Below are 14,063 nucleotides of genomic sequence, written 5' to 3' on the forward strand. Positions count from 1 at the left end.
ACGTTTCTTAATAAAGAAGAAACATAGAGTTCAAGAAAAGAAAACAAGTTAAACTAGAGATTTATCTTGTGAAAGAAATAAGTTAAAAAGAAAGAGTTTTAACTTGAAAAAGGAAGGAAATAAATAATATTTTAAACTAAAGGTTTAAAATAAAGAAAACATGTTTTGAACTAAAGGTTCATAAAGAAATTTAAAATCGAGGTGAAGATTTTACAAAAGAGACTAGAGGTCTTAAGCCGGATTGTATATCCGACTAACAAAAAGTTATACTCGTACTATAGGTGCGAGATAACAAAGAAGAGGGAAAGACCATCGGACAGTGTATTGAAGCTGATCCAAAAGAGAAGGCTATACTCGTACTATAGGTGCGAGATAGCAAGGGAAAGACCCTTGGACGTTGTTGAAGCCAATCCCAAAGCGAAAAGGTGAATACGCCCCTAAACTTTTATAAACTTGTTTTCAAACGAGTCAAACATGTTATGTGAAAATTATTTACAAGGAACTACGTGTTCCTAAAACCATTATAAATGAAAGTATAAACCTAGCCCTCAAGCTGTGGTATACGTATGTCTGGATCCTTACATAGGTGGTATTACGCAATGGGCACATCGCACCACCCTGATCGTAGGACGCTTTCCCGCGGGAAGTACGATCATTGTGTATATTTACGGGTACTTAACTAAGTCGAACGCTGCGGTGTTTGCTGAGGTGACCTAGAGTAGAGACTTGAATTTCTATATGTGTTGTTTTAACTTTGTTATTCCTAAGCCACGATGGGCCGAGGCAGGCGTAGTCTCGAGGGGTAATAAAGTAACAGAAAATATTTTAGCGTTAACGTGTTCACCAGCACACCGCTGACGTATTTTCTAACATTTCAAGTGATTAAAGTATCAAGAATTAGAGCCATTCATAAAGTGGATGTTCGCAAGGTAGAGATGGCTCATTGTTTTAATTATTTAAAAGATTATAAAAAATATGATTTGTAAAATCAAACGTGGTTTATAAATAAAACGCTCGGATATATATTATCCAAAAAGCTTTTCAAATAAATTAAATATTATTACAAAATAAAGATTTATTAATAAAATGTTTCAAAAGAAATATTAATATTTTATTATAAATAAAGCTTTAAAAATAAATTAATATTTCAAAATATTAATACTTTTTAAAGACTTCCGCTAAACTCTGATACATTTACAAAACCGGTACCAACTGTTGGTCACACGCCTAGGCCGTAAGTCGGGGTGTGACATTATGTCAAAACCCCATATTTGAAAGCTTTGGTTCTCGAAACATAGAAAGTACATGCTTAGGAGCCGGCATAGTACACCGTAAGAGCGCCAAACTTCAACTATCTCCGAAAATTAATATTTTGGACTACTTATGAAGGAAATAAATAGGTGGATTAATCTAGTGAATAATTAAGATTTAAAACCATCAAATACTTAAGTTTTATAAAATGATGGCGATTTTGCATAAGTTATAATGAGTTTTGTATAAAAAAAATCAAAATCTTTTCACCCATCGTATTGTGAAGCCGTCCACCATACTCCATATCTCTTAGATGGTGAGAGAATTCAACCGGCCTTATATTCCTCAGTTAATGCCAAGTGTCTAGCTCTTTTTCTTTATAATCACCATACTTTCACCTACACTCCATCTCTTCCTCACTTTTTATTTCTTTCTACCGTACACCCACCACAAGTACCCTATTTCACTTACCTTTTTACCATTTTAACAAAAGTCTTGATAAATCATACCTAATTTAAGTGTTGGAGCACATTTGGAGTCAATTTTTGAAGGTTTGAAGTGTCCAAATAAACACAAACTAAGAAATCATCATATCTTCATTCCCAAATCTAAGGTAAAACGACTTCACTAAGTTATGATTCCCTTAAGTTTTGATGGCTAAGTTTGTTTATCCACACCAAGAATGCTCACCAAACAAAGAGCCACATCAAATCAAGTGTAAAAATGGAGTTTTGATTGTGTGTATGTGTGTGCATATATAAGCCATTTCGTGCGTGTTATATATATATATATATATATATATATATATATATATATATATATATATATATATATATATATATATATATATATATATGGGAAGGTTAACGTACAAATGAAATTAACGTGCTAAACTTGAGAATCAAGTAGAGTAATTATATATACAAATAGAGTAATTATGTAACTACATCATAGAGTAATTACATAATTACTCTACTTGTATATATAACTACTCTATTTGATTCTCACGTTTAACATGTTTATATATATATATATATATATATATATATGAGTGAGTTCATTGGGGAACAACAAAAAAGTAGGGAACTGGGGAACTCCCTTCCCAGCCCTTGATCATATCCCCACATCATTATGGTACACCTTTAATCACCTACATCATATCATTTTTGCAAAGGAAAAGAAACCTCTCCAAAAATAATTACAAAAGAAAAAAAAATGTAAAAAAAACTAAAATGTTTATCTAGCATCCCCTATTCTAGAAAATAAAAACACAAATAAAAATAAAAAAATTTCAGTTTAGCCTTCAAATTTAGTTTAGCTTTTAGGGATAGGTTTTTAGGGGGTTTAGGTTTTCCGGGTTCGAGGTTAAGTTATTTTAGGTATTAGGGGGAGGGGGCTTTTCTTGTACACATGACGGTGAAAAGACAGTAGGAAACTTAAAATGAATAAATTATAACCGCTACATTGAAACTCGCATTGTCTTGTATACGTGTAAAGACATAATTGTTAATGTTCATTAACACTTAATTCCGTGAGATAACCGTAGGTAGGTTTTTAATATATATATATATATATATATATTGAATTTACATTAAATTATAACGAAACGTGTTGTTTACATGTAAAATCTTAAACAATTGGTTTTTTACATGTAAAATATTAATTTTTACATGTAAAATTTTAAAAACTGTTGTTTTACATGTAAATGTTAATAAGATTTGTTGTTTTACGTATAAAATGTTATTGAAAAGTGTAATTTTACATGCAAAATGTTAATTTTTACATGTACAATCTTAAAGAACTGTTGTTTAGATGTCAAATGTAAATGAGATTTGTTGTTTTACATGCAAAATATTAATGAAAAGTGTTATTTTGCTCCCCTGCCAAAGCTAACAAAAACTTAAACCCTCCTAAAAGCTAAACTAAACCCGAAGGCTAAACCGGGATTTTTTTACTTTTTTTAATTTGTTTTGAGGGGTTTTTTCCCTTAGAAATATGATATGATGTAGGTGATTGAGAGTTTACTGTAAGATGTGAGAAAATGATCAAGGGTTGGTAAGGGTGTTCCCTGGTTCACAATTTTTTGAGTTATCTTTTGAACCTAACTCTTTAAACATTTATGCAATCGGTGACAGAAATATATCTAAAACTGATTTCGTTTTTCTTGTTTCTTTTTCAACTTCTAGTTGTGTTATTATCTCTACTACATTTAGAATTGGTTGCCATCCTCTTTAATAAAAAATAATATAACCCTTAATATTTGTTTACCACCCCACTGCTACCATCATGCATCATGCCACATTATTTTATTTTCGCTAAACATTATTTTATTTTCACTAAACAATTTATTAATAATCAAACATATACACAATAATTGAATTACTTAAATAATACAAATTAATTATGATTTAACCGATTGTTTCCTCCGATTGATGCACACGTGTCAAGTTTCATAGAAACTTACTTTTAACTCTTTTCATTTAATCCATATTGTAAATCTTTCATCATCAATCGCCATTCACGTTCATGTCATTTAGAAACCAAGGGAATAAAGGGTAACACCGTTACGGCTTATGGCGGTTTCCAAGATTATGTCGTTACGGCGTATGGCGGTTCCCGTATCGTAACCTTTGCATCCTTTCTGAATATACCTATATAGTCGCATCCTTTCTGAATATAACTATATATAAATATTCAACGGAGCAAAGAAACAGAATCCGCCGAGTAACCAATTTGAATTGTAATATAACCGCCGCCGATAGAGATGAAGCATCACCCGACAATTTGTAGAACCCCGTCGCCATCAGCGAGACCCAAATGAAACCCAGTCATCGATGTTTGTTTACCGAAGTAACCGCCGTTACCGGTGGCGGTCCTTTGTTTCGGCCAAACCGGGTCGCGGCCCCACCATCTTTTTCGTTTAGTATTGTAATTTTACTGAAAAATCCCAAAAAAAATTGTATCTATTCTGTCCAGCCAGCCATAGAGGTGGACAACAAAACCGGTTCCTGGAACCGGTTCGACGGAACCGAACCGGAACCGAACCGGTTCCTACCCGTTTTTCGTAGGAACCGGTTCGGTTCCGTTTCAACCCGACGATCCGGGACCGGTTTGACATGTTTGGAGGTGGACCGGGTAGGAACCGGAACCGAACCGGAACCGGTTCTGGAACCGGTTCGACCGGAACCGGTTCGGAACCGGTTATAGCCGTTGGAGTGGTTCTAGCCGTTGGGAAACGGTTTTATGGCCGTTTTTTGACCGTTGGGGTCAAAAATGGCCGTTTTTTGGCTCCCCAAACACCCCACTACTAGTATAAATAGGTATTTGGTGTAATGGGTTCATCACAACACTCAAAACGCAAACCCGAACGCAAAAAAATACAAAAAAACGCTATTACAAAGTTCTGAGTTCTCTAATCTGTTGTTTTCTCTTCTTCTATATTCATATTTGTTGTTATGGCTGCCTCACAATCATCGGTTGGTCAAGGTTCCACCGCCGGACCAAGTTTCGTTCGTATTGTACCTCATAATCGTAATCAAGAGATTTGGTGCAATTGGGATTTGGTTGAATTGAGTGACCATTCATTGAAGGCTCGGTGCAAGTTTTGTGGGATTTATTTAAACCCACTTTCGAATTCAAATTTGAAGAAACACATCGAAAGACCGTATTGCAGGGCGTTGAAACAGAACGTCGAGTCGCAACAAACGCAAATGGATAGTGAAGGCGGAATATTTACATACCAAATTGATCGAGTTCAAGATCGTATGGCGAAGTTTGTGATTCAAGAAGCTTTGCCGTTTAGCCACTTCGACAACCCTCGCTTAACCGCCATGATTCGAGATACGCTTCAACCACAATACACTCACGTAAGTCGTCATACTCTTAAACGTTATTGTTTAAAATTGTGGAAGAAGGCTAAAGAGGTACTAATTGCATATTTTGAAAATAAAAATACGGGAATAAACTTAACTACTGATGTTTGGTCGGCTCCACATGGTCTACCCGAATCTTATCTTTGTGTCACCGCTCATTGGGTAGACCCGTCATCGTGGGAAATGATGAAACGCACCATTGCTTTCGAACTCTTTGAGTATCCACATACGGGAGATAATTTGTTTGAAATTTTAGATTATGTTATAAAAACTTATAAACTAGAAAATAAAATATTTTCAATTGCATTTGATAACGCGTCGAATAATACATCGGCGGTTGATAAATTAAAATTAAAATATACGCCGATTTGCAATGGTGTATTTTTTCACTCAAGGTGTGTTGCACACATCATTAATTTAATCGTGCAAGACGGACTTGCTTCGGATGAGGTTACATCGGTTATAAACGATTTTAGAGTAATGCTACATGAAGTTTTTAAGAAAAGTAAAAAAACACAAATGGATTATAGAAAATTTTGTAAAGATACGGGAAGAAAAGCTTTGGGAGCTAATTGGGATGTACCTCATCGATGGAATTCCACTTGCATAATGTTTCAAAGTGCTTTGAAACAAAGAGACACTTTACAAATGTTTCATTCTAGTCTTGCCGAGAATGATTTGGCAATCCCCTTTTCAAATGAGAAATGGGAAATTATCAATGACTTATCGACTTTTCTTGAAGTTTTTAAAACATCAACTACGAAACTATCGGGAACGTATTATCCAACAAGTCCCTTGGTTCTTTCGGAGTTATTTTTAATCGTTAACAATCTTAAAGAATTTGAAAATAAAAGTCCAATGTTTTCAAACATCATATTACCAATGAAGTTTAAATTAAAAAAATACTTTCTTGAATTGCCACCGATTTTTACTTGCGCCGCCGCTTTAAACCCAATGTTAAATGTTACGGGGGTTGAATGTGTGATAGACGAAATTTTTTCAGCCTTAGATATGCATGAAGTTGACCCAAACTTTTCAACAGAGGCACAAAATGATTTTAACTTGAATTTTAAATTTATGTATGACTTTTATATAAATAAATATGGGTCAAACATACACATGCCTACGCCGGGGGGGTCTTCATCAAGTTCAAGTGCTCCTAGAGTACGAGACCCCATGATTAGCCTTATGAACACCGTTCGCAACGTAACGGCTAAAAAACAAAGGGGTAACACCCCTTCAAGCGAACTAGGAAGGTATAGTGCATATGATTTCTCTACCGGTTTATCCGAAGAGGAATATGGCACTTTTGATGTTTTGGCTTGGTGGAAGGTAAAGGAAACCGAGTTTCCGATTCTTGCCACCATGGCCCGTGATTTACTAACCGCCCAAGCTTCTACGGTAGCTTCGGAATCTGCTTTTTCTCTTAGTGGCAGGGTAATATCGGTGAGAAGAACAAGACTGAATTCGGAGTCGGTGGAGATGTGCATTTGCTTGAAGGATCACTTGGACTCAATCGATCGTGTTCAACACGTAACCACTCTGGAAGACGAAACACCACTTGATGTTCGAGTGCACGACGAACAAGAAGGCGTTTCTACAAGTAATTCTGATGAATAAGTCGCCACTCAATAATTACGACGAACAAGAAGGCTTTTATAGAAATAATATGTCACAACTTTATATTTATAAGTTTAATGTTTTGTTAGTTTGTTTTTGAATATTTTAAAACATGTAACCTTTTTTTTTTGAACTTCTTAAAGTAAATAAAATGAATTTTATGTTAATTGTTTTTTTTATTAAACATGTTATACAAATACGAGCAGCGGAAACGAAAAACGAAAAAAAAAATTATTTTTTACACTGTAACCGGTTGGAACCGGTTACAGTGTAAGAACCGGTTTAGGAACCGGTCAGAACCGGTTCCACCGGTTCCGGGTCCGAGGGTTGGGGAACCGGTTCGGTTCCCTAACCGGTTCGAACATGGAACCGGTTTAAACAGTGATGTTGACTAATGGAACCGGTTCTGAACCGGTTCCGGTTCCTTTGACCAACCCGATTTGATCACCTATAGCCAGCCATGTTATTTGATTCCGGCCCATCCGTATTATTTGAATCCGGGCCAGCCATGAAAAGTTAAATAATAAAACCCAGTTACAAAGGAATAATTTTTTTAAGCAGCTTATTAGCCAAGCCCAATTGAACATATTGCCCTAACATTTGATGATAGTCTAACAGATAGATTGGCTGCTAGACTTTTATAGTATTGAATTCAATTAGCAACTTGGTTTGGCTTTGAGGAGGCAACAAGGGGGTGGGGGTGGTGCGTGATGGGGCTCCCACCACGCTTTGTATAGTGTGGAACACCGCCGCCGATCCCCCCAACACGCGTGATGGGGGGAAAAGCGTGATGGTTATCACGCGTTGTGTTGTGACCGTTGAGAAACAAACAAACAAACAAACAAACCATCACACTACCACCACCCTCACTAAATTCCATCACTAGTGATGGATTTGGGTGGGGTGACGTGACACATCATCATTCGGTGGTCAAAGTGATGGAAAAACCATCACAATGAACCACCCCCTCCCCCCTAACAGGGAGCCAGAGACGATTACAATAGAAGACTTTTAAAGACCAGGCTCACAATTGCATTTAACCATTTGATTATTTTTCCAATTTTGTAGGTTAGGGTTTGAATTTATAGGTTAATATGAGAGAATGATACGTTGACTCATTGAGAGTGTTGATATGCCATAACTTATAAATGTTAAGATGTTAGGTTAATTTGTTAAATGTTTGTTGTGGTTATGTGTTAGGTTAAAGCATGGTAAAGTTGAAAAGGATCTACTCTTTTTTTAAAAGAAAGGTTGATGAAAATTGCGAAGGAGAATAAACATCAAAAAGTTTCATCACAAAGTGAGCCACAATCGCAAGAACAAGAAAATCCACAAGGACAACAACTATAACAACCACAATCAAATACGGATGAAGTGGATCCTAACCAAATAGAAAGATATCCGGCTAACGAAAAGCAATATATACGGGAGTAACCGGTTAATTTGAGGGAACAAGTAACACGAGCTTATCTGAGTTTATGACATTTCCAAATAAAACTTGTAGAATATAAGAATGAAGGTACAAGTAAGCATACTCGTAGGTTCTAATATTCCTGGTTCAGTATTTTCTCTGGTTGGTTAGAGTATTCTCCAACAACACATTTTGCTTATTGTTTTCCTTGTAATCTATTTAATGATAAACAAAGTGTCCGGAATAGGAAAGATGCATTTACTGTCAAAAGGTTTGGCAATTGGAAACGAGTTAACGGGAAAGACTGTGCATTTCTTAAGCATGTTGATAGTGCACGGCACAGAAATGCTATGGTATACAGTGAAAATTTGTTGAACCATGATTCACACATTGAAAACATCATATCCAAGCTGGATAAAGAGGAATTAGAGAAGAATCGCTTACGATTAACAACAATTGATACAGTTCTTTGGTTGACATATCAAGCTTGTTCTTTACGAGGGCATGATGAAAGTTCTAAGTCAAAAATCGCGGTTATTTGCTTGAACTACTAAAACTTGTAGCCTCTTATAATGATAAAGTTGCAAGTGTTATTTTAGAAAATGTTCCATATAATTCAAAGTATACTTCTCATGATATCTAAAAACAAATTCTTAGTATTGTTGCAAATAAAGTAAACAAGCATATTTGTAGTGAAGTGGGAGATTCATTCTTTTGTGTCATGGTTGTTGAGTCATGGGATGAGTCAAAAAAAAAGAGCAAATGGCCATAGTTTTGAGATTTTTTGATGCACATGGGATCATACAAGAAAGGTTTTTAGATTTGGTTCATGTTAGGGATACTCTGGCACTAACCTTGAAAACACATATATGGAACCAACTTTTGCAATATCAATTTGATGTTAGTAAAATCCGTGGCCAAGGTTATGATGGAGCTAGTAACATGAGTGGGGAATGGAATGGATTACAAGAACTAGTTCGTAAGGATAGTCCTTAAGCTTATTTTGTTAATTGCTTTGCTCACATATTACAACTTACCTTGGTAGCTTCTTCAAGGGAGGTTGTTCCAGTGAGTCAATTTTTTGATAAATTAGGTTCTACAATTAATACAGTTTATGGTTCTAGTAAATTTCATGATGAATTACAAAAGACAAAGGCAAAGGAGATTAAAGATTTAATTGAGCTTGGTGAAATTAAAATGGGAAAAAGATTAAATCAAGTTGGTACATTAAGAAAAGCGGGTGATAGACGTTGGGGTTCTCACTATCAGTCTGTTTGAAGTATGATTGACATGCGTGATTGTACTCGTATTGTTCTTCAGGTTAGCCCATTTGACATGTTATTCATTTTAGTCCATTCTTTTATCGTAACTCATTTTCATTTCAGGATGAGCCATCTACAACTTTTACTCAACGTGCAGATGTTGATGCAGGTTATGTTAACTTAAAATCATTTGATTTTGTGTTTATTCTTCACTTGATAAAGAAAGTAATGGGAAGAACAAAGATTCTTTCTTATTCTCTACAAAAGAAATCCCAAGATCTTCTTAATGCCATCGAGTTGGTTAAAGCCACAAAAGATTATCTAAATGATTTCGGAAACAACAAGTGGGATTCTTTTCTTACAGATGTTACTTTTTTTTGTAACAAACATCAAGTAGATATGCCAGATATGAATGCTCCATATACTTCTACTCGATATCGGCCTCGTAAAAAGGATAATCAGGTTACTTTTGAACATTACTACCGAGAAGATCATTTTAAAGCCACGGTGGACAAACAATTGTATGAGTTGAATGCTAGATTCAATTATCAAACGATGGAAAAGTCTATTGCTTATCTATGCAAAAGTCTTGCGAAAACTCAATTACGTGATGAACATTATTTTCTTGATAGAGTGGTTCGGTTAATCTTGACACTTCCTGTTTCTACTGCAACAACACAGAGGGGATTTTCAGCAATGAAAATATTCAAAAATCGTCTTCGCAATAACATGTCCGATGATTATCTCACGAATAACTTGGCAATTCACATCGAAAAAGAACTTGTTGAATGTTTTGATTCAACATCTGTAATTGATGAGTTCAAAGAGCTTAAAGGTCGCCGAACTGAGTTGTGATTCTTTTTCAGGCACTCATCATTCTCCTTGGATCTTGTTTTTGTTTGTTTAAAATATTGATTTCTTTCGTGTAAGAACGTTAATTTAAATTATTGAATTTAAATTTAAATTATTGAATTGGTATTTGGGTTGAATGATTGAATAGAGTTTTTATTGTTTGACCCGACCCGAACCGGATTTCCAGCCCTAAAAACAGAAGTAGGGGAATAAATTTTTTTTATTCTCGTGAATTTCGGCCCATTCATACTAGATTTTCAAGATCTGTCACTAGCCGTTAACATCAATATTTCAAACCCTGGAACCGTCATTCGTGTGATCCGCTACGAATCTGTTTGAAGCTATTGACAATTCCTCATGATGGGGGCGTTGCACGCTAATTATACAATCGATTTAATCAATACAGTTTCTACGCTACCGTTGGTTCTAAATTTATGCATTTTGTGGAAGATCTTCAAATCTGATTTGTACCCGTATGAATTTTGGATTATGTCGATGTAAGGACTGATAGTGATGTATGGGATTGAGTTTGAAAAATGTTTGGGAAGATCTTCAAATCTGATGGGTACCCGTATGAAAAATTTGTAAGGACCGGTGGTGGAGAGACGATGAAAAAGAGTGGTGGGTTTTGGTGATGTCACCAAGTTAAATTAATATTCACATAAACCCTATTTCCTAATGCCTTTTAACTTCCGTGCTTCTGTAAATTTTACAGAACATCATATATATCTAATACAAATATAATGTTTTTCCTTTTTAACTCTTGCGTTATCACATTTTCTGTAAATTTTATAGCACGTCATATCTTACACACACACAAATATATATATAATAAACAATCACTCTCCTCATTTAAATTAATTATTAATTTATTTCTATATTCTAATTTTAAGTATTTCTCTCTTAAAACTTTTAATATGCAATGTATTAGAAATGTGCTCTAACGTTTCGCTAAATATATTAACCAGGCGACATGTCAATCTGGCACAAATTTTGCAAAAGGAAAAAGAAGATGAGCTACACATACACTTTTACCTTTAGATTTTCCACTCAACAGTTTGAACAGTTTAAATGTGTCAAAACAATAATTGCAAATTTTATGTAAGCCAAATTTAATGTAAACCAAAGTAGCACAAAATCAAAACGATATTTGTAACCGTGCAAAAATAGCACCGCCGCAATGCGCGGGTAACAATGCTAGTTTTAATACATATATGATTCTTTGACCTTTATTTACCCAAGCTTAGCCAAAGACCTGATCTTTTTATTCACCAATCAAAGTGAGTAATCACACTCCCCTTTTAACTATTTTACATTTTGCGGAATTTATGTGTACACAACTTTATTATTTACTTATTATACAAGTATATACTCAAATAAAATTCCACTCTTTGCGTAGTTGTGATACTGCTCGATTAGTAGCTAATTGCTAAATGACTATGTGTTTACAGTTTTTATGGTTGGTTGGTATCTCATCCTCATAGTATGATCATACGTTGTCCGAGTAAACATGTCTGAATCTAATGGCATGTTGAAAAGACAAATTTATTTATGTTATGCTAGTTGATGTAAAGCATATTATCGCAAGGAATTATCATTTTTATTATCATATCTATTTCAAATTGTGATTACTTGCTCAACATTATGTTGACAAGATATATCTATTTTTACGTGTATCACATGTAGCTCTTTTGGTCAAGTGAAGTTTTGAAGACTTAGTTTGTACCTTATGTTTTATTAAAAACAAATAACAATTTGTTTGTTTGAGTTTGATGTAATGTTTTGAAATATTTTGTTTTGTGAAACTCTTGTGTACGATGATTTGAATGAATAAATTATAAAATGACACTTATTATTATTTTTAGTGTCTTTGAGCTAAAATACATATTATGTCATGTCTCGGCATGTTTCGTTGTAGGTTGGGGTGTGACACATTGCAAGACATGTCCTTATGTCCAACGATGAGATATTTGATATATTGTTGCAGATGAAGGATCACATGCAAAAACAGAAGCAAACTAACAATTATTTCTTAAGGGAACTCTAAGATATCAGGGAACTCCAAGATATCAGGTAACAAGGGAAGAAACTAGTAGCAGAATCATGCACTCTGCTACTGTCACACTCCAACCTAAGGCAGAAATGTCGGGACGCGAACTGATTGTTCACAGCTCACAAGGTACTATCATGTACATTAATATATGACAATATCTATTTAATTTATTTAAATAAACAATTTACAAATGAGTACAACAATTCATAGAATATTACAAGACAAATCTAAACCATCTTGTATACATTTTATCCTAAAGGTCATCACTAAGTGTTCTTCGCCTTAATAGACAATCCAACCTACAAATGCGTACAAAATATAAGAGGTTTGTCAACACGAGTTTGAGTGAGAAAATCACTAGTTTTGACACTAACAGTAATATATATATATATAAGAAAAACCATAAAAATGTCATTTGTGCGTATAAATAATCAATCAATAGCATATAAGTATCTCAAACAAATAATGATGTGTGGGCTAAACCATTGCCATGTGAATCGGGCGTTTGTTACCATAATAGAATAATTGAGTTGTCGGTGAAACAATTGTCATGCGATCGGGTACTGGCCACTACGGCATGATGTGACAATTGATATATGATAGACCTTTCCAAATGCGATGAGTAAACATATAAACAATAACAAGTAGCAAGTAGTTATTCAATTGATACACAACGCAAATATTAACAATTTGCATTTGAGAATATAATAAAATGTGTAAGTTGATAGTTAGTACGCAAAAGTCCCCAAAATTTTGGAAACAAGTAAAATACGTGAGTGATTACTCACCTAAACGGATGAAAAAAGGATCAAGTGACGATGCAAGAATCCTAAACCCTTCAAGATTTACCGTCAAGGATTCCTAGTTATATAATATAGTATTAATTAATTATAAATGACATATCATATACAATGAAATTAGGGTTTCGATGTGATTTGAGTTACGTTTGTGATTATAATATTATTGATTGAACGATTAATTTCTATTGATATTATTATTGTAAAAATTATTATCAATGTTGATCTTTTAATTATAAGACGCTTACTTTTACTTATTAAATCACCATTACCTATACTTGATATAATATAAAATAAAATATATAAATTAAATAATTTAAAATAAATAGATTTAATATAAAATGTACAAATAATAATAATATTTGGACAAACATATAATTAAATATATAAATAAAATAAAATAATTTTGTTAAATATAATATGAGATATACATGTAATATTAAATAAATACAATATATATATATGTGTGTGTGTGTACTATAAACTAGTTTTTTCCCCGTATTACAAGGTTGTTTTACATTATCCGTTTCTTATATTTATATATTTTTTAGGATTTCAATTTTATTTATTATAAGAAACTTAATAATATACTCAGAATTTGATGATGAAATGGTATACAAATGAATGAGATTTTTATAACCCGGTTTAAAAGCTATCTAGGTTTGGTGAGACCCATGACCCGCTTTTTTGTTATAAAATTGTTTCTTAATTATAAATATCTTTAAAAAAATGGATATTAATTTTTAGTATATCCTAGGATTTTCATATAAAATTTTTTATGAGATTAATTTTTAATATAATGAGATTTTATAACTAATTTAAGGGCTATCTGGATTTGGTGAGACATATACCCGTGAATTCGGGTCAAATGCATGAGAAGCTTAAATTTATGTAAGGCCCCATTCCCGGTGTATAATTATACAAATATTGTATAATTGTTCGATT

At 33.8% G+C, this 14,063-nt stretch overlaps 1 protein-coding gene across 1 annotated transcript; it reads left to right on the forward strand.

Annotated features, from left to right (window-relative positions):
• Positions 1-8,916: 8,916 nt before the first annotated feature.
• Positions 8,917-10,271, forward strand: LOC143538934 (uncharacterized). The gene is made up of 3 exons (XM_077032372.1): positions 8,917-9,133; positions 9,266-9,426; positions 9,540-10,271. The coding sequence occupies exons 1-3, from the start codon at positions 8,917-8,919 to the stop codon at positions 10,269-10,271; spliced, it is 1,110 nt and encodes a 369-aa protein (XP_076888487.1).
• Positions 10,272-14,063: the final 3,792 nt, after the last annotated feature.

This window comes from Bidens hawaiensis, unplaced genomic scaffold (genome assembly GCF_021521415.1).
Source record: "Bidens hawaiensis isolate Kalapana, Puna unplaced genomic scaffold, B.hawaiensis_p1.1 tig00011762_1, whole genome shotgun sequence".
NCBI classification, from domain to species: Eukaryota; Viridiplantae; Streptophyta; class Magnoliopsida; order Asterales; family Asteraceae; genus Bidens; species Bidens hawaiensis.